General features: G+C 45.7%; 1 protein-coding gene across 9 annotated transcripts in view; it reads right to left on the bottom strand.

Moving 5' to 3' along the window:
* Window positions 1–21,349, bottom strand: part of RIOX2 (ribosomal oxygenase 2) — a 47,112-nt gene that overhangs the window by 16,155 nt on the left and 9,608 nt on the right. For 2 of the 9 annotated variants that reach the window (XM_056806821.1, XM_056806820.1), the window contains exons 3-9: window positions 12,532–12,651; window positions 9,182–9,310; window positions 4,950–5,053; window positions 2,689–2,791; window positions 2,143–2,314; window positions 1,392–1,478; window positions 977–1,068 (exon numbers count right to left, since the gene is read on the bottom strand). In XM_056806821.1, coding sequence (XP_056662799.1) covers window positions 977–1,068; window positions 1,392–1,478; window positions 2,143–2,314; window positions 2,689–2,791; window positions 4,950–5,053; window positions 9,182–9,310; window positions 12,532–12,651 — 807 coding nt within the window. Of the gene's footprint in view, window positions 1–966; window positions 1,479–2,142; window positions 2,315–2,688; window positions 2,792–4,949; window positions 5,054–9,181; window positions 9,311–12,531; window positions 12,652–21,349 lie in introns of those variants that run through there. The other 7 variants (XM_056806823.1, XM_056806824.1, XM_056806825.1 and 4 more) reach the window with 6 other exon arrangements.

The following is a 21,349-nucleotide window of genomic DNA, read 5'->3' as shown; positions in this document are numbered from 1 at the left end:
CTCCCGGCCCTTCCTCGGCCTTCTCCGTCCGGCCAGGCCTCGGCGCGGCAGGGCAGACGTGCTCCCAAGAAAGCCCACGGGTGGGAGGGCTGTCCGGCCCTCCGAGGGGAGGACGCTCGGGGACCACGGTTAAGTCGCTCAGGGAGCGCCGAAGAGCTTCCCTGGTGCTCGTTCCGGGGTGCGGGCGGGACCAAAGTCCAGAGTGGAGGCCCGAGGCCCGGGGCCCTGAGGGAGCTGGCACTCCTCGGCCACTCCCCGGCGGTGTGATCCTGAGCCAGGCACGGCTGTGGAACGAGGACAACCGCCTCCCCTCCTAAGTCACCAGCAGGGTCCCCAGACCCCCAGAGGGACTCCCTCCCCGGAGCACCCCCGGCCGCCACCCAATCCCACGGCCCCTTGGAGGTCCCGCTGCCTCCGTCACGACGGGGCCCCCAGTGCCTAGCCGGGCAGCCCGAGCCCTGGCTGGGCCCTCCGTGCATGTCGGAGGACAATGGAAACTGGGGGCAGAATGGAGACAGACGGAGGGCTGCCGGTGGGGAGGAGGGAAGGGGGAGGACCAGAGGGACCCTTAAGATGAGGCCCATCTCTGACTGGCCAAGGATGGCCGGGCAGGGAGGGAGGAAAACAAAAGCGCGTCAAAGGTTGGGCGCCATCAGTCTACAGACGAGGACACGGAGGCAACAAGGGCCGCCTGGCCATTGGCTTGGGCGGGCCCCGATGCAGGAGGGAGGGCAGGGTGAGAGGCAGGATGGACCGAACAAGCGGCCCTGGGACCGCGCTCTGGCGTCAGCCTGGGCACGTGCGCGGACGTCACTCCACGGCGGCGCTTCCAAAGTCGGACGGGGGAAGCCTCCATGATAACGTGCCTGAACACGCCGGACACGCGACCCGCTGCAGCCGCGCAGGGCTCCAGGAGGCACCGACAGAGGCTGCAGGTCCCTCCTCCCGAGCCAAGGGGCCGCTCACCGATACTCACCGACGGGTCCTCGACTGCCGCCTCCACCGTCATCACCACGTAGTCTCTAAACCGCAGCCGGACTCTGCTGTCCAGCCTTGGGAACTTTCCCCCTGGGAGGAAGGAAAAGGGTTCGGCTGGGATCTGGGCGAGAACGCAGCGTGGCCCCAGGCGGTGCACCGAGGGCACGGGCTCCGGGGCTTGGCCCGGCTTGTCTCAGCAGACCCCTCGATTCCCCGGCGGGGCCTTGCTGTCCTGCCCCGACTCCCGAGTCACAGACCGGCCCCCGCTCATCTCGGTACGGAAGGTGCTCTGGGAGGGGGCAGGATGGGGCACTAACGGTGGGACGCAGGGGTTAGCGGGCGAGCGGGGCCTAACAAAGGGCGTGAAATGCACCCATTGCCACAGAGTAGAGCTGCAGCGAGATCAGGCTCACGGTTTCCCCGTTCGACTCCCGGCCTAATGATGGCTTCTTGCCCGTGAGACGTGCAAACGCCTCGGCGCAGCAGGCCCTCCAGGGTTCCTAGGAACGAACGACTCGAGCAAAGTCTTGTGAACGCAAACACCCCCGACACCCCGGAACAAGACAACAAAACCAAAAGCCCATCATAGGAGAGACTGGAGTATTTGGCGAGTTCCTGAGGATTCGATGACTCCTTCACGAGGAGGCTGGCAGAGTGGGGACCCTCGTCTATCACTAAGTGCTGGCGACATGCACCCCCCATAACAGGGGAGACACGGCGGAAGGATGTAAAACGGGAGACTTAGAACCCCAGCCTTCATTCCCCAGAAGTCCTTGGTATTTCCCAGAATTCCCTATAATCTCGCCTCGTCTCCCCCTTGGCGAGATCACGACATTGGTGTTTAACGGGCAGTCGCACCTCCTGGGCTCCCTTCCTTCGCCGTGATGCAGCAAGTATTGCAGGAAGCTCAGCGGCGATGACCAGCCGCGGGCACGTGGCTTTACTTTGTGTCCTCTATTCCCTGATGTCCAATGACCCGTGACAGGCCCCACAACATAGACTATTGGCATTCTTAGAGATAACTGGATGTTTACATAACGGCCTTCCAAGGCCGCCCCTGGAACTGTAAGACAAAAAGGACGAGCCGCCGACCCCGCTCTTCCTGCCCTCGCGCGAAGGTCACACGTACACAAGCTCCGAGTGCGAGTGAGGGGGGCGTCTCACCTGGGGCGCAGAGGTGGGAGCCGTCGCCCGAGTAGAAGGGCGGCAGTCTGCTCCTGACGAAGTCCTTCTTCATCTCGGAGGGCCTCGGGGCTCCCGAGCCCTCCAGCTGCTCCGCCAGAGTCCGCAGGAAGCCGCTGAGCCTCGTCGTGGCGAGCGCCGTGTCATGGGCCTGCTGGGAAACCAGAGCGGCCCGCGGCCTGAGTCCAAGCCAACGGGGATTCTTGTGAAATCCCAGTTCAGCAGCCTGGACTCAAGGACAAAACCGTGACCACGGACGAGGTCGGGACACGAGAGGAACTCCTCCCCGGCCCAAGAGGCTTGTGGGTAAAAATCATTCTTTACCCACTCGTGGAAGAGGGCCAGGAGGCTTCTGCAGAGGCTCGGGGTGTTCCTGTGGCCGTGACGGGACCAGCTCCACCCCCAGCGGGTCACCGGGGAGACATGGGGGGTGGGGTATCTGAAGCGCCCCAGAAAGAACCTGCCCCCCCCCCCCCCCAGTCCTGAGTCCGGCGTGTTTCCTCCCCTCCCGTTCTTGGGTCTCTTTACCAGAAGCAGCCGCCGCGGGATGCCGGTCCGCAGCTTTACTTCTTCCTTCGCCACGTCGAACACAAGTCCGGGAATCACGTCCAGAAGAAAGTCTCCCCACGAACTGCAGCACAGCAAGAAGAAAAGTGAGGCGCGCAGGAACACAGCAGGGCCCGAGGTCCCCCAGAGCTGGGCTCCAGGACAGGAAGAGAGGGAGGGAGGGAGGGAGGGAGGGAGGGAGGGAGGGAGGAAGGGAGTGTGTGTGTGCGTGCGTGCGTGTGTGTGTGTGTGTGTGTGTGTGTGCGCGCGCGAGTTCTCGTCAGATGTGGGGCGGCTCATCGCCATACTGACTTCAGCAGGATCCATCTGACCACACGCACGCTGGAGGCCCATGTAACACAGCAGCTCAGGAATGGCCCGACAGACAAACGACACGCTTCTGGCACGGAAATGAGATGCATGTGTCCACCCATGTCTGTGCATAACTGTGTGCGTGTGTGTGTGCAAAAGAGACTCATGACTGGTGAGTGAACGAACGTTCCTGACTACTCGGTGAATTCAATATGGCCCCAGAGGAAAAGACGAGGCCGCCCGCATTTTACCTCACCCCCAAACACATTCAAAGATGTAAGTGCCGGGGTGCTGCTGCTGGAGAAAGGAATCCCCTCCTTTCACGAGACAGGAACTTCAGAGAACGAGGGACCCCTGAACGCGCCTCCAAGCCCCACAGGAATGTCATAAGGGCCGCCTCCTGGGAAGGAGCGGAATCCACACCCGGGCCCAATCCCAGAAGAGAATGAGGGGAAACCCAAACAAGGCTGAAACAAAGGCCCAAGTGAGGCCGCATTCTGTGACCACTACCATGACGATTCTCTGTGAATCAGAAAACACGCCAAAAAGGAGGATGCTAGACGGAACCTTTGTGTTCACGGCTCTCCTACAGAATACTCGGACTATGTGACAGCATGGCAAACCAAGCTGATCCGAATTCTCAGCAATAACATCCCAGCCCTGCTCCGCGTCTGCCTGATTTACAGACAAGGGGCAGTCTCCTAAGGCTTGGTTTGGAGCTTCAAAAGGACGGGACACAAATAAGCCCACTTTACAGGAGGTTTAAGAAGACTTCTGGGGGAAAAGGGAAAAGCTTCTGGCCAGAAGAAGCCCGGTGGGTTATCCTGTAGGGGCCAAGTAGCCATGCTTTCTCCACCTCTAATTAACATGAAGAATTTAGCATTCCTACAGTCAGAAGAAGAAACAGTACCCTGACAGCAAAAAAGCTTGACCTGGAGTCAGGAAGAATTGGGTTCAGATTCTGCTTCAGACCCTCAAGAGCTCTGTGACCCTGGGAAAGTCGCCTAGCCTTCCTCAGACTGTTTTCTCTGTCAAAGAGGAGTGTAGTACCCACTTCTTGCTGCAGTTGTGGCAAGGATTCAATGATCTATGTGGAGTGCTCTTAAATCTTAAAAGTGCTTCTGGAATGTTAGAAATAATTATTAGTACTCCTTCTTAGTGGGTTAATTTTTCCTTTAAGAAATATTTTTCTTGTGTCACTAGCAGACAACCGAGTGCCCACTACTAAGCCAACATGGAAATACACCACTTCCTCATCGATAGGCTCTCAGCCAAGCAAAATGAACATTTGTGTTTCACTTCAGTCCTAGAAAAGCCATGAAGAGGATGAAAACTGACTCTCAACTTCATGGACCTCTCTGGATGCCAGAGTAAGATCTATGGACCCTTCTTAGAATTTCTTTAAATGCATAAAATAAAACCCAGAATCATAAAGGAAATTGTTGTTTGTTAAACGCTCACGGACCTCTGGTTAAGAACTTCTCAGTTTAAGACAGCCGTTGATTTTGAGAGCGTGCTTTGAAGACAATTCCAGTGCAGCTACTCATCTCATGACTGCTTTTTTTAGCTCTTCCTCCAAATCTGAGAACGAAAGCTTTGGGAAGGAAGAATCTCAGACCCACAACTGACGCCATTAAGTGGTCCAGGGACGGAATTCTTTGTGTTCCCAAAGAATGGAAACTTTGGCACTTAGCCCTCACCGCCATTCTTCACACAGTCAGATTCAAAGCATTTCTGTGAGGAAGTTTAATACACTTATTGTATTGCCCTTATTGTCTAGCCTGCCATTATTTCAGATGGAAAAGCCACACCTAAAGACTACAAAGAACATACCCAGGCCATGAGAATGCAACCAGAAGCCTGCTGAAGGACCGTGTTAGCCCTTCCTCCGCCATCTTGGAGTCTCCAAAGAGGGCCAGGATAATACTCACTTGTTCTGGTAGGTGCTGATGGTCACATGAGTAGAATGGGCTAACCCAGAAGGAGTGTCAGCTTGATGGATGGTCCCACGAGGGAAGTATAAAAAATCCCCAGGCTAAAAGGCGAAGGAGGGAGAGGGAAAAAGAACTATGAACTCTTCTAGTACTTACCGAGTCTTTGAGTTTCAGCTTCTTTCTATCATTCAACTACTGTGTAACGATACATATTTATGTATCCAAATTACCTTGTGAGTCATTTTATATATTTATATGTATATATAATTTTTAAATTGTAGAAATTATATTTTATATATAAGTATATGTATTATTTCTATATAAAATATAAATTATTTTTATAAATATATTTATGTATATAATATTTATAATATAAAACAATACACTTGTAATGTGTATTATTTATATATAAAACAGCATTTCTACAAATTATATATACATATATATAGATATACAAATAGAAAGCTTTATTGGAGGTGGTGTCCTCAAATCCCCCTTCCAGGGGATTTTTACTTCCAGGTTCCCAGTCACACAAATACTGTGATTCCTGGGAAAGCAGAAGTACCTGGGTTCAAACAAATGGGTTCCCAGGGAAGGAGGGGGGAGTGTGCTTAGATGACAGTTCGTGTTCAAAGGATCTGAAGATGTTGGCGGACTCAAAGTTCCACGAGTCACTGAGCAGCAGTCAGAGGAGCTCGTGCGGTTCGGCTCACTTGAGGCAGTTTCCGTTCCTGCCCTGAATAGACTACAAGCGGATCGGTGACTGGGTGAGGAAAACAACCACTTCTTTATTTTCTCTCGCCTTTGGTTTTCCTCTGTAAACATTTCTCAGAGAAAGGGTCCAGGGCTTTAGCGGACTGCCAGAGGCCTCCAAGCCACAGCCACGGTCTAGACCACGGGAGGGGCTGCAGCCTGTCCTGTGTCCGCTTTTGGTAAAAAGGTCGGTGCTGGACACACACTCTGCAGCCAAGATGCCAAACTGCCAGGAAACGATGTCCCGCCTTCCAGCGTCCAATGGCTAATAATAGTCGTCTTCAGGTGTCTGGGGATCGGCATTGTTCTTTCTAGCCACACGGGGCAGAATGAGGAAACGCACATGGAAATGGCTACGGGAGATCTTGTTTGGACCAATAGATGGAAAAAGTTCCCAACAATGAGAGAGTACGACGGGCTGCCCTGGGAGGAGAAGATTTGAACCCAGACTAGAGGAGTGCCTGGGAGAGATGTCACAGAGGGCTTGGAGGGGCACCATGGACAGAGAGGGCTGCTAAGCTCCCCCCAATGACTCGGACGGGATAGAATTCTACCTGGGTTCACTTTCCTGAGTCCTCCTCTATTTCTCCTGGCCTGGTTTTCCACATAAAAAGGGATGCTGTAAAGAGTAGCGCCCCACACAGCGGAAATAGAGGCTCTCCATGAGAATCGCCACCCATTCCATTTCTGTGGATCTGGGCCCTGCTTCCTACAGACTTCCCCCCAAAACCCAACGAGGACCAAAGCATTTTATACATCCAGCGGTCTAAAAAAAGGAAATGTTTTAACAGATGTTTACTCTCCTCCTTTACTAAGATTGTATTAATTTATTACTAAATATTAATATAATATAATTAATCAAATAATAAATGTAAAAATAAATTTAAATTTTTAAATCAAATAAATGAAAAATTAAAGTCATAAATAAAATTCTAAATAATAATAAATTAAATAAATTATGCTTCCTTAAGCAGAAATTTACCCCGATGAGGATATACATACATTAATATGAAAGGTTTACACGGCTTGCTTCCAGCGATGAACAGTGAGTCGTACTGAGCCCAGGATGGATTGGGGAAGGACAGAAGGGGATATCTGGAGATAGGAAGGAGGCTGGCATCCAGCCACTTTAAGGAAATAAATGTCTTTAGGGGAGAGATTTTCAAGCTGTGTTCCATGAAATTCCTGTAAAAACAAGTATGGTCCCCGGAATATGTGTTTCCTATGGGTCTGCCCTATCTTTCCCAAATCCCGTATCAGCCATAGATCAGGGACGAGAAGGCCAGGGAATGGAAGACAACGTAGGTGGGCCCCAAAAGCCAGCCACGGGGCCTTCCGACAGATGAAGAGTCAATCCAGGCAAAGGGAGAAGTAACAAATGAGCCACAGTGGCTTAGAAACAAGAGCTCTTGGCAAACACTTGTGTTTAAAAAAGGCTACTGAGAAATGAAGACCTGAATCAATCTGAAAAGATACGGCTTTGCCAATTAACTGAGGGCAGTGAAAATTTTAAACTCTGAAGATGGAGATGCAAACCAGTGCCATTAATGCTAAATATAATGAAGCACGTATTCTAGACTTCATGAAGAATCACTGGAAAGGGTTAAATTAAACAACTTTCTGTTATAAAACTAAAGCGATCCCTTTAAGTAGTTGTGTAACAATACTACTACTACTAACTGTTATCATTCACGTTGCTCTTGACTTTAAAAAATGCTTTGCAAATATTATTGCACCCGATTGGCACACTAACCCAGGGAGATAGGTGCCATTACTGTCCCCATACCAAGATTGTCTCAGTTCACACAACTAGTAAGATCCTGAATCACGATTTGAATTCAGGTCCTCCTGACACATGACTCCAACACTTCATCCATTATACCAACTAAGAGAATAAGAAATGGGTCTGAGTGGGCTTGTATCCCAAAGAGATAATAAGGAAAAAGACTTGTACAAGAATATTCATAGCTGCGCTCTTTGTGGTGGCCAAAAATTGGAAAATGAGGGGATGCCCTTCCATTGGGGAATGGCTGAACAAACTGTGGTATCTGTTGGTGATGGAGTACTATTGTGCTAAAAGGAATAATAAAGTGGAGAAGTTCCATGGAGACTGGAACAACCTCCAGGAAGTGATGCAGAGCGAGAGGAGCAGAACCAGGAGAACATTGTACACAGAGACTGATACACTGCGAATGTAATGGGCTTCTCTACTAGCAGCAATGCAATGATCCAGAACTATTTGGAGGGACTTATGAGAAAGATGCTCTCCACATCCAGAGGAAGAACTGAACTGTGGGAGTAGAAACACAGAAAAAAACAACTGCTTGATCACATGGGATGATGGGGATATGATTGGGGATGTAGTCTCTAAATGATCACGCTAGTGCAAACATCGTCTTGCTCAATGTCACATGTAAAACCCAGAGGAAGTGCGCATTGGTTATGGGAGGGAGTTGCAGGGAAAGAACATGAATCATGTAACCATGGGAAAATATTCTAAATTAATTAAATGAACTTAATTTAAAAAAATTTTTAAATAAAAAAAAAGAAATGGGGCTTAGGTAATCCTTCACCTATACTACTCTCTCTTTTAGATTTCTCATCCTAAGTCCTGGCTTAGAAACAATATTCAGATACTAAGTTTTAAAATAGACTTTTCTACAGTTCACACGAGATGTATGCTGACTGCCCTTTCTAGGGAATGTAAGTGCCAAGCCCAAGTTAATAATACTTCATTCCCCCTACTATCCAGGGAATCAAAAGTGTTTTCCAAATAATAATTATTCTTCCAATGGAGACACCCCGGGAGTGTCTACACTCCTAAGTGTACAGCCTAAGAGGGAACACAGGACAGGTTGACATTTTAAGAGAATATAATCAGATACTCCCTAAAAGGACTTTGCCTGAACGTGTGCTTCCTAGTTGCCCAAAGGGAAATAGTAAACCCAGTCACAGTGTACCAGGCCAGGCAGTAATCGGAATGTGTCACCACCTCTAAGAACACATTTATTTTTAAAGTTATGAGACTCCAGGAGTCTGCACAAGCACTGAAGCCACAGAGATGCAGGGAGCCAGAAGGCTCAGGTTGAGTGTGGAGAGGAGTCTTTTCAGAAAAGCAAGTTAACAGTATTAAGAATACACCCCTGCCAAGTGGGCAAAACGATGCTGTCCTGTGGGAATGTCTCTTAAAAAGGAGACAGGATAGAACAATCTGCTGTTATTCAGTTGTTTCAGTCATAGCCAACTCTTCCTGACCCTATTTGGGATTTTCTTGGCAAAGATACTGTAGTGGTTTACTATTTCCTTCTCCAGCCCATTTTACAGATGAAGAACCTGACGGAGAAAAAGGTAGCTTGCACCAGGTAGTCAGGAATTGACTGAAGTCACTGCAAATTATCACACTTCCACCCTGAACTTGTACTTAATGTAATACAAGCTAACAAAAAGTAAAATGACACTGCTCTTAAGTCAAGTACCTTTAATGTGAACTCATGTGTTGGTGCCCCAATCCTGTCCTCTGGCTCTACATTGTACTCTCGAGCAAGGGGCACAGTGGGCTGGTAGAGGCGCCAGTGTTTCTTTCCTTCTAGCTGCAAGATAAATACCTGTAAAGAGGCACAAATTCCACAAGGGTTAGAATTTCCTTTAGCCTTCAAAAAGATCCTGGATAAATCAAAAGTTTTTCAGGAATAAAGTAGTTTCTTCCTCTGTAAGAAATGCCACTCTGCTATCCTCTTACTTCCATACTAGTCCAGTCCCAGGAAGATCTCGACACAGATTCCTTTTGCAATCTGATGAAAACTTATGGCCCCTTCTCAGAATAATATAAAACAAACAAGATTACAATGGAAAATCTAATGAAAATAAACATAGACCTAAAATCTACACATGGTCTCATTCACATTTTTTCATTGATACTCTTGATCTTTTGTTCTTCCAAATGAATTTTGTTATAATTTTTTCTAATTCAATAAAAAAGTTTCTTGGTAGTTTGATAGGTATGGCTCTGAATAAGTAAATTAATTTGGGTAGGATTGTCATTTTTAGTGGTATTCGCTCATCCTCCCCATGAGCTACACGTGGTCTCAAAGCCGTGGTTCTCAGACAAAGAACTATGACTGCATCATTGCCAATACATGAACTTTTAACCATAAAAATAATTATACAACTTTCAAAAAGATATTAAACAAGAAAATGTTCTCTCGTTCAAAGTAGCTCCAAGACTTTAAGCATCTCATTCTCTAAAAAACTATCAGCTACAAAGCAAAACAAACAGAAACAGGAGAACGCTGTACACAGTGACAGCAATGTGCAATTGTGCAATGACTATCTGTGAAAACTTGGCTACTCTCAACAGGGCACTGATATGGGACAATCCTGAAAGACTTATGACGGGGATGCCGTCCACCTCCAGAGAAAGGACTGTTGGAGTCCCAGCAGGGTCTTTGCGGCTTGATTTTGGAGTTTTGGTTATGTATGACTTTGCTCTTACCACAATGATCAATATGGAAGTGTATTTTGCATGACAACAAAAATAAAACTGAAAAACAAAAAATCTCTCATCTCTATAAATTGCTATAATATCATAAATTCTGACTTCCTGAGCCCATTCCCCAAAGTATTCTCTGGTGACAAGCAAACAGTAAAATGTTCTACTTAGGATAGATATATGTGTGAGAGCCAAGATAGAAGCTTTTCCCACCAGATCTGGAAAATGCACCAGGCTGAATCCTGATGGAGAAATCTAAGAAAAAGTCCATGAGTCATTCTTCCTGTGCAGGTCAGCAGAGTTGGACACTAGGGACAGAGCATAGCAGGGCATAACAATGGGGCCAGGCATAAACTGGCAGCTTTGTTGTCTACTACAAGGACTGAGTCACAGATTCAGGGCAGGCCTGAGGTGGAGTGCTAAGAAAAGCAAATTCAAAAACAAGCAGTACTGGTATGGCCTCCACTTCTTGTCTCACTCTCTTTTTAACTCTCTACAGTCTGGCTTTCAGCCTTATTATTCAATCAAAACTCTTCTCTCCAAAGTTACCAACGATCTCTTAATTGCCAAATCCAAAGACAGAGAGCTGGCAGAAGTTATCTCTAATGCTACTACTATCATGTGGAAATGATCTTTAAAAAAGAAAAAAAACAACTTCAAAATCATTTTAATAAATATTGACTGAGTGACTATTGTATATATTTGATCCCTCGACTACCCCCAGAGTATCTTTGGGGGAAGGGGTGGAGAGAGAAAGGAAAAGGCAGTAGAAGGGGGGAGAGAGAGAGGGAGCACATGTGCAGGAGAGGAAGAGGGAGAGATGTAGAAAGAGAGGGGAAGAGGGAGAGAGAGAGGGAGAGGAAGGGAAAGAGAGAAAGAGGTGGGGGTACAGAGAGAGAGAGAGGGAGGCAGAGAGAGGGAGAGAGGAAATGGGGGAAGAGAGAGGGAGAAAAAGAGAAAGAGAAAGACAGAAAGGGGGAGAAAGAAAGTTGGGAACAGAGAGATGGGGAGGGAATGGGAGGAAGGAGAAATACAGAAGAAGAGGTGGATGAAAAGAGGGAGGGAGAGCAAGCATGTACAAGAGGGAAAGGAAGAAAGAGAGGGAAAGGGAAGGAGAAAGAGAGGGAGAGAGACGGGGAGGGAAGGAGAGAGAGAGGAAGAGGCAGGTTAAAGAGGGAGAGAGCACAAAAGAGAGAGGGAGAAAGGGAAAGGGAAGGAGAGGGGGAGGAAGAAGGGTGAGAGAGAGATGGGGAGGGAAGGAGGGAGAGAAAGAAAGAGGCGGGGAAAGGGGGGAGAGAGCATGAAAGAGATGGGGAGAAAGGGAAAGGGAAGGAGAGGGGGAGGAAGAAGGGTGAGAGAGAGATGGGGAGGGAAGGAGGGAGAGAAAGAAAGAGGCGGGGAAAGGGGGGAGAGAGCATGAAAGAGATGGGGAGAAAGGGAAAGGGAAGGAGAAGGGGAGGAAGAAGGGCGAGAGAGAGATGGGGAGGGAAGGAGGGAGAGAAAGAAAGAGGTGGGGAAAGGGGGGAGAGAGCATGAAAGAGATGGGGAGAAAGAGGGAAAGGGAAGGAGAAAGAGGAGAGAGGGAGGAAGAAAAGGGGAAGAAAGGAAGAGGCAGCGGAAATGGGGGAGAGAGAGCAAGCACATGCAACACAGGGAGGAGAGAGGCAGAAAGAAGGCGAGGGAGAAAGAGAAGGAAAGGGAAGGAGAAAGAAAGAGGGGGGAGAAAGGGAAAGAGAGTGTTTTGGGTACATAAGATTAAAAGTAAAAGGATCTTGCTGCCTTCTCTATAATGGTTAGGATGGCACCAGGTAACAAATATAAAGGAATAGACAATTTTATTTCAATTAGCAGAAAGAGCCAAGATATTACAGTGAGAGGTCTGAACTAATAGAATAACACTTCAAAGAATTTATTGCCTGAAATAATTTTTAAAATCATGTAATATTTTCAAATCTACTGTGGGATACGTACATACATACGTGCATGCATGCATATACAGATATAAGGTAGACATAGATCATCAGATACAGTCAGCAGATACAGATAGATATAGATACAGATATTGTCATAGATCTGTGTAACCATGGCTATAGAGATTTACAGCTAGATATGAAGATCTGGAGATACAGACAGACAGTCAGACACAGACACAGACACAGACACACAGACACAGACAGACACACACAGACACACACAGACACACACAGACACACACAGACACACACACACACACACACCCCTATTGATCTATAGACATGGAGACACCCCAGACCTGTTTTGCTCTCAGCAGCTCACTTTTCCTTTTGAAAGGAATGAGTACAGTAAAATCACTCTTACCTCGATATCATCATAATGCGGAGGCAAGCCCTGGGACCCTGAGGGAGTTATATACACATTAGACCCAACCAGAGAGCCAAAAAAGCATTCCAGCTTCTCCTGGATTTTCCACAGCTCATCCTTTAAATAAAAAAAGAGAGAAAGAAATAAAAAACAATTCCAAGGCCCCGCCCCTCCCTTCTCATCCCCCAAATCATCTGAAAATATACGAATTTGGCAAGCCTGAAGCGCCACTGCAGAGTCCGGCTGAAGAGAAGAAAAGGAGAGAAGACTTAGCCAAGGAGAATCAAGCGCCTCCTCCACGCCGGGTGCTGAGGTGTCAGGTACAAAGAATGAAACAATCCTTCCTTCGATGATTTAATGGAAAGGCGGCTCCATGAGTGCACAGACACAAGCATAGGCAGTAACCACCGAGTCAGTAGAAATACATACAAAACAAATGAATGAATACAAGCTGGCGTGAGTGGGAGGCTGCCAGCAGTTGGTGGAACAAATAATGGCTTCATGAAAAAGCTGCTGCTTGAGCGGCGTCTTAAAGCAAGCAGGGACTCTGGGCAGAGGGGGCGGTCAGCCCAAAGACAGAGGGACGAGGCAGGAGGGGGGAACGGCCTGTGGGAGACGCAGAGGGAAAATCAGGTTTGGCTAGATCACTGCGGGTTGGGGTGGGCACGGAGCACTGCTCAACGAGGCCAGGTCAGGAGCATGGGCCGACGGGGATGCGACTGGGGACCTGAGGCTGGACTTTAACTCAGGTCTCCCTGGCTGACCATTTCTCTTTCCCGGAGACCTGGGAGACGTTTCTTAGAACAGCCCTGTGTCTTCCCTGCTATAGGAAGCAATTGGGAAAAGAACTCCGTAACGACGAAGGCCTACATCTGCCCCACAAGTCACAGCCTCAGAGAGTAGCTCAGTGAGATCGGCTCTCTCTCAAGTCCTCCAAGCCTCAGAGGTTCTTTAATGACTCTGTGTAACCTTTAACCCTTCTGTCTTTGTTTACTGGAAGAGCTCTGCATGTTTATCACAATGCTAAATGCATAGTTAGAAATTCTTGAATCCTTAAAACAATATTACCCAAAATCCCTTTCTGTATTACCCAGAATGCTTTTCCCTTTGTGGCCTTTGCGTGGTCACGCTGTTGTTTCAGAAGTGCTATAGCCCCTTCCTCTTCCTCTTTTTCTTTCATGAGCGGGCTGGATGGTTTCGATAGTTCTTTTACTTTAGTTATTATTAATAAAACTTAATATATGCTACTTAGTTATTGAATATTCATTTTAACCTTTGCATAGCCTAGGTCTATCCGCCCTCAAGCCTTCTTCTCAACCAGTGATCCCTGAGGTGGGCAACCTAATCTAGGCGTGGTTTCATCTTTCCTTCTTAAACGTTTCCCATCACCCGGAGAACCACATCAAATGAATAAAAATACAAGTCATTCCGCTCAAAGGATATGAACAAGCAGTTTTCAGAGGAAGAAATCAAAGCTATCAATACATGTGTGAAAAAATATTCTACATCTCTCCTGATGAGAGAAATAGAAATTAAAACAATGCTGAGGTCCCACCTCCCACCTATCAGATTGGCCAATATGACCATAAAGGAAAGTGATCAAAGCTGGAGGGGATGTGGCAAAGTGGGGACACTGAGGCATTGCTGGTGGAGCTGTGAACTGATCCAACCATTCTGGAGGGCACTTTGGAACTATGACCAAAGGGCTACAAAACTATGCCTACCTTTGGATCTAGTACTAGGTTTGTATCCCAAACAAATTTTTAAAAAGTGGAGGGGGAGGACCTACTTGTGCAAAAATATTTATAGCAGCCCTTTTTGTGGTGGCAAAGAATTGGGAAATGAAGAGATGTCCCTCAATTGAGGAATGGCCACTATTGTGCTGTAAGGAATGATGGAAGAGGATGATTTCAGAAAAAAATTACAACGACCTCCATCAACTGATGCAGAGTGACATGAGCAGAACCGGAACACTGTACACAGTAACAGCAACAATGTACAATGATCAGCTGTGAAAGATTTGGCTTCTCTCAGCAATACAATGACTCGGGACAAATGGCCCTTATGATAAAAGAATGCTCTCCACCTGCAGAGAAAGAAATGTCAGAGTCTGAACGCACATCAAAGCATCCCATTTTTCACTTTAGTTTATTTGTGTTTTTAGATTGGTTTTATATGAGTATTTTCTTACGACAATGAACCAATATGGAAATATGATTTGCATGATAATACATCTATAACCTAGATGAAATTTCTTTATCTCCATGAGGGGAGGAGGAAGGGAGAGGAGACAATTTAGACCGTATAACTTTAGAAAACTTGTGAAAAATTATTATTACACGTGATTATGAAAATAAAATATCTTTTACAAAATTTTCCATCATCCTCAGCTTTGCTTACTGAGTGAAGAGTAATCCATTAACTTGGAACCATTCCTTCTTGCCTGTTTTCTTGAACCAGACTTTCTCCAAAAACTCGCTTAAGGTGACTCTCTCCTCCCCTTTCTCATGTGTCCAAGAATATAACAAGCTCCCTCTCCACAGATTAACACAACAATATTCGCTGTATTAGTTCAGCTGTAACTACTGAGAAGGGGAAGAAGGCAAATTTAGCTTTATATTGTATTCTTTTCCACTTTTAAGTACTAGTCTACTGACTCCATGAAAATCAGAATCTAAAACAAAGATTCTACCGACCAGAAATCAATATAAACAAGGTGTCCCCGAATTCCTATCCTAGTTTGAAGCTATTAAAGCTCAACCAGGGCTTGATGGCCAGTCTAGATCCACACTGCCCCCCCCCCCCCCATGACCCAAACTCAAATAATTACAAAAGTGTGAGAGGAATGGAGGAAGATCGATGGAAATCACAAATGGAGAGTTCAAGGCTCTATGTTGGGGCTTATATTAGGAATAACTATTAAAGCTGAAAACTGCACCAGGAATTTGGTAAGCAGACTCAATCATTTATCATTATCTTTATTAACCACCTGCTATGTGCCAGGTCCTGGGGGTACAGCGATGAAAACGAAACTGCTCATCAGAAATGTCCGAAAGGCTTCTGTTGATGGGACCCTGGCTGGGGTTGGGAAAAGAGGAAGGCAAGGAGGGAGAGAGGGGGGCAGAGAGAGGAAGAGAGAAGAGACAGAGACCCACAGAGGGAAGCCTGGGGCACATTTAAGAGGCATGAACAGGTAACATTTCTAACAAAAGAGGCTAAGGCGAGAACCAAACCCCAAAGAAGAGTCTCAGGAAGGGTGCTGAAAAGTCTCAAATGCTCAAAAGATCAGGAAGGCTGAGGACTAAAAAAAGGCCCTAAGACTGGTCAATGAAGACATTCATGGTAACTTTGGAAAAGACATTTTCAGTGGAATGATGAGGCTGAAACTTAAAAAGAATTTTCATTGCTTTCTTTTACAAATGACAACACAAATAAAGTCATCACCAAAAAAAATGAAACTGCGCCTACCCTCAAGGATCACAAATGCTAGTTCAATTTCAAACCACACGTTAAAAAAAACCCTCCTCCCACAGCCCACTTCACTTAAAACAAAAGCTGTGGAGATAATGACTGTTTTCATCCGAAGCTGCTGCTGCTGCTTCTTCTTCAATCTCCAGGAAAAGGAAGTGCCGACCCTTTGACTCATGGGTGGACAGAACACACCCGAGTTCACCAGAGCTTCTTACAGGCAGTAAAACAACAGTGCAGTGTGTTACCTCTTTGCACAGGTATTTATTTCCAGGTGAACTGGAAGAGCAGCACGAGCATGTCTTGAAAAAGCCATCAACAAGGACGCCAATGATCCCCTTTCCAGGACATCTGGTCCGTGCCTGATTACCTCTCATCTGAATCAATGCCTATACTTAAAAATTAAAATGATACAAGGTTTATAATCTGGCTCCTGTCACCTGCCAGAGGCCTCTCGGCGACTCCTTGTGATCTAGGAAGGAGATGGATGAATTAAAAGCAAACTCTAACTGCTAACCTTGTTTGTTACCAAGCACGAGTATGGGATAACAGAATGGAACAACACCCTCCTCCCCTACCCCTTGTAGGCTCATGGCACCGAATGCTGTTTTTAAGGAACCAAGTAATCAAGTCAAGTCAGGAAGCCTTTGTTAGGCACGTATAACATGCCAAACTCTGCCTGAGTGCTGGGGATCCTGAGAAAGCAAGGCTGTGAGAGGGGCCTGGGGGAAGAGGAAAGGTGGAGGGGAAACTGTATATACCCATCAGGCCAGGGAAGGGGAATGTAGATGGAGAAACAAACTCTTCCTGTTCCACTAAACCCAGCCAAGAGGCTGAAGACAGAGCGAAGGTCATGGTCATCTTAGACTCAGGAAGATGCTACGTGCAAGATTTGTACGTGTGAAGAGAGGTGGAGGAAGGCATCTGGGAGGATGCCGAGTTGCTTTCTGCAGGCAATTCCAGGGGGCTTTCCGTAATTTTTTAGATCTGTTATAAGAATCAGCAAAGAGGCATTCCAAAAACCAAAGGCAGAAAGGATACCCACACAATACACATTCACTTTCCATTATCTTTCTGTTGATCTCTTGATGATAAACTCTTCAATAACTTCATGAATTTAATTGTTTATATTTCTGGAAAAACAAAACAAAACAAAAAACAACCTGCTCTTGAAATGCTTTTTCCTGCCAAGCCCTAGTTAAAACAAATAGAATAGAGGCCTGAGTTAAAAACAAACACGCAAACTTCCTATCGCCCCCTGCAGGTCACCAAGAGAGAAATTGTCCACAGTTCAGGCCTTCTCTAATAATAACATCCTGACTCTCGAGGACTGTCACTACATCTTGGATCTAGAATTTGGAAAGTACTTTGGTGGTCAACTAACCCAACTTGCTCATTTTGTGCAGAAGGAAATGGAGGCTCCTTCAGAATATATGATAAGGGGGCAGCAGCTGGGTAGCTCAGTGGATTGAGAGTCAGGCCTAGAGAGGGGAGGTCCTGGGCTCAAATCTGGCCTTAGACACTTCCTAGTTGTGTGACCCTGGGCAAGTCACTTGACCCCCATTGCCTAGCCCTTATTGGCTCCAAGACGGAAGGTAAAGGTTAAAAATAATAATAAAAATAGAAATTTCCTACGAAAGCGAAGAGGTCAAAGCATCCAAAGAAAAAAACGATGTACAAACTATCAGCGACCATATAAAAATTTCTCCAACCCACGAACAACAAGAAAAATGCAAACCAAGGTTCATCGCACACTAAGCAAATTGGCAAAGAGGGCATAAGATTGGAAATCGTCTTTTCAAGGGCTGTGAAAAGATGGACATGTGAAGGAGCAGATGAACCGATCTAACAAACTCTGGAAAGCGACCTGGAATCGGCTTCTGATTCGGCATCGTCCATGTCCCAGACTCCTTCCTCTACCTACCTCACTTCACACATAGGATCAAGGGGCCAAATCTTGCTGTTTTTACCTTCAGGAGATCTCTCACATCTGACTGCTCCTCCCCTATTTACACAGCTCCCACTTCAGCGGATCCCACTCACCATCTCTTAACTAGATTAAGAGGCTGCAAGTGTTTCCTAATCAATCTCCCAGCTTCAAGTTTCGCACCAGTCTCTCAGAGACACTCATGTCAAAATAACTCTCCTTAAGAGCAAATCTGCATGTAAAACCCAGTGGAATTGCGAGCTGGCTACCGGGAGGGGTTAGGGGAGGGGAGGGAAAGAGCATGACTTGTAACCAAGGAAAAATATTCTAAATTGACTAAATAAAATTAAAAAAAAAAGTGATGAAGGAAGACACTAAAAAAAAGAGCAAATCTGTTTATGTAACTTCCCTCCTCAATCAACTCCAGCAACAGGAAAAAACTACAGAAACTTTCATCTATTTTTCCAGCCTCGGTGACCATGACTCCTCATCCTGCACACAAACTGGCCATCTTTCCATACACTGGCCATGCCGCATCCCTGGAATGGAGCCATCTTCCACAGATTCCTCCAACTGCTAGTGCCTTCCCTCTAAGCCACTCGATTTACCTCCCTGGTGTTTTTTCACTCTATGTTTACGCTTTGTATAGCTAGCTATGTACTCGTCTCCTCCACTAGAAGCGAAGTTTCTTGTCCAAAGGGAACATTTAGTGCCTTCTCTCTGTTATCGCCAATGCCTTAACACAGAACCGGACACACATGAGTAACTTAAAAAGCACCTGACTGATAGACTAACGTGAATTTTTGGACCGAGAGATCTTCATACTCGGAATATATCTCAAGGAGATGAAAACAACAAAATATTTATAGAAGTACTTTTTGTGCTTGCTAATACTTTTCAAATAAACATGCCTATTGGTTGGGCGGCGGTTAAATAAATCATGGCACATAAATATAATAAAACCATTATTACTACACCATAAAAACAAGGAATACGATGAATACAGGAAGGCCTGGGAAGACCAAGCTTGGCACCAAAGAAAGGCCAACAGAGGTAGAGGTAGAAGACTATGTGTTGCTGGAATTGATGCGTGTGTTGGTTAATTTGGCAGCGCTGCTCTTTGGCTACTGTTCTTTTTATTCTTTGTTATAAGGATGGTTTTCTGAGTAAGAGACGGAGTATACTGCAAACAGACGTTGATGCTAGTCTAGTCAGGTCGACAAGTATTTATGAAGCCCCTACTTTGTGCCAGGCATTTTGCTGAGTGCAAGAGATACAAAGAAAGGCGAACATGTAAACAATCGTGCACAAACAAAATATAAGCCAGATAAACTGGAGGTAATTTCAGAAGGAAGGTACTTGCATGAAGGGAGACTGAAGATGGCAGAAAACAGGATTTTAGGAGGGACCTAAAGCAAATCAAGGAAATGAAAAAATATTGATGAGGAGGGAGATAATCAAGGCATGGGAGAAAGCCAATGAAAATGCTGGGAATCAAGAGATAATAGTGTCCTCAAGCAAGACATAGAAACATTATGAGAAGTGAAATGGATAATTTAATTAAATTAAATTTTTGTTTTATACAAATACAACCAAGATTTGAAAGGAAACAAAAAAGTGGAGAAAAATTTTGATAGCAAATGTCTCTGGCAAAGACCTTATTTCTCAAATATATAAAGAATTGATTCCAATTTAAAAGAATACAAATTATTCCCTAATTAATAAATGGTTAAAGGATATGAACACAGGTGAAGAAATTAAAACTATCAGCATATAAAAAATGCTCCAAATCACTATCGATTAGAAAAATGCAAATTAAAACAACTCTGAGATACCACCATGCACCAATCAGATTGGCTAACATGACCAAAAAGGCAAAAGAAAAATGAGGGGATGTGAGAAAATTGGGATACTAATACAGTACTGGTAGAACTATGAATTAATACAGCCATTCTAGAGAAAAATCTGGAACCACAGCAAAAGGGCTCTAAATCTATGCATACCCAGCAATGCTAGCTATTAAGTCCCAAAGAGATCAAAGAAAAAAGGAAAAGGACGCAAGTGGTAAAGAACTGAAAACTGTCCGTCAGCAGCCATCCATGCACTGGAGAATGGCCGAGCAAGCTGTGGTCTATGGTTGTAATGGAATAAGAAATGACGAACAGGATGAATTCAGAAAAACCTAGAAAGTCTCATAGAAACTGATGCAAAGTGAAGTAAGCAGGACCAAGACAACATTGCACACAGTAGCAGAAATATTGCACAATGATCAGCTGTGAAGAATGAAACTGTTATCAGCAAAGCAAGGCTCCCAAATAACCACAAGGGACTCATGATAAAAACTGCTGTCCACGAAAATAAGGCTCCACTGGAGACTGATTGCAGATCAAAGCATTCCAGTTTCCACTTTATTTCCTTCACAAGTTTCTTCTTGTCGGTGGGGTAGGCGTCTTCTCTCAAGGCATGAATAGGAAACTATGTACTGCATGACAGTACTAGACTAAGCTATATACGGCTATTGACAGCCTTCGGGAAAAGGGAAGGAGGGAGAGAATCTGGATGATAACAATTGTTAACGTGTTTCTTTTTGTAACTGAAAAAAATAAAAATTAAATTAAAAAAGAGAGGAGTGTCCTGGGCAAGAAACAGAAAGCAGGCCAGTGTTACTGGATCATCAAGTACTTGGAAGAGAGGGAATAAGATGTCAGCCTGGAAAGGTAGGAAAGGACTAATTTATAAAGGACTTTACAAAAGCCAAAAAGCAGATTTCCTGATCCATCCTGTAGGTGATGGGGCCAAGTGGAGTTTATTGAATGGGGGATGGAAAATGAATGGGAAGTGGGGAGAACCCTGAGGCTGGGAGATCAATCAGAAAGCAATGCAGGCAGGCACCGAAGTTGTGGCAGTATCACAAGAGAAGAAGAGGCTGATACTGGAGGTGGTGGTGTTGTTCAGTCATTTCAGTCCAGCATGACTCTTCAAGACCCCACATGGGGTTTTCTTGGCCACGATACTGGAGGGGTTGGCCATTTCCTTCTCCAGCTCATTTTTTAAAGATGAGGAGTTAAGGCAAATGGGATCAAGTGACTTGCCCTGCGTCCCGTGGCTACTAAGAGTCTGAAGCTGGGACAGGAATTCAGCAAGATGAGTTTTCCTGACTCCAGGCCTGGTGCGCTATCCACTAGGCGACCTCGCTGCCCATTTAAATATACTGATATTTGATCAATTTGTTAAATATACTAATATGTGTTAAACACATACGGACATGGAATCAAGGAAATAAAGTTAAAAGCAAACAAACAAGAATGACACAAGACTGCAGGAGTATTTTTATTAGTGCTAAAGTTCTGAATGAGCTGAGGCTGGCAATGAATACTAAAGTCAACACAATCTTGCCATGTTAGCAGTATTATCGACAAA

The sequence above is a fragment of the Monodelphis domestica genome, chromosome 8 (genome assembly GCF_027887165.1).
Source record: "Monodelphis domestica isolate mMonDom1 chromosome 8, mMonDom1.pri, whole genome shotgun sequence".
NCBI lineage: Eukaryota > Metazoa > Chordata > Mammalia > Didelphimorphia > Didelphidae > Monodelphis > Monodelphis domestica.
This window is presented reverse-complemented; position numbering and strand designations above follow the sequence as displayed.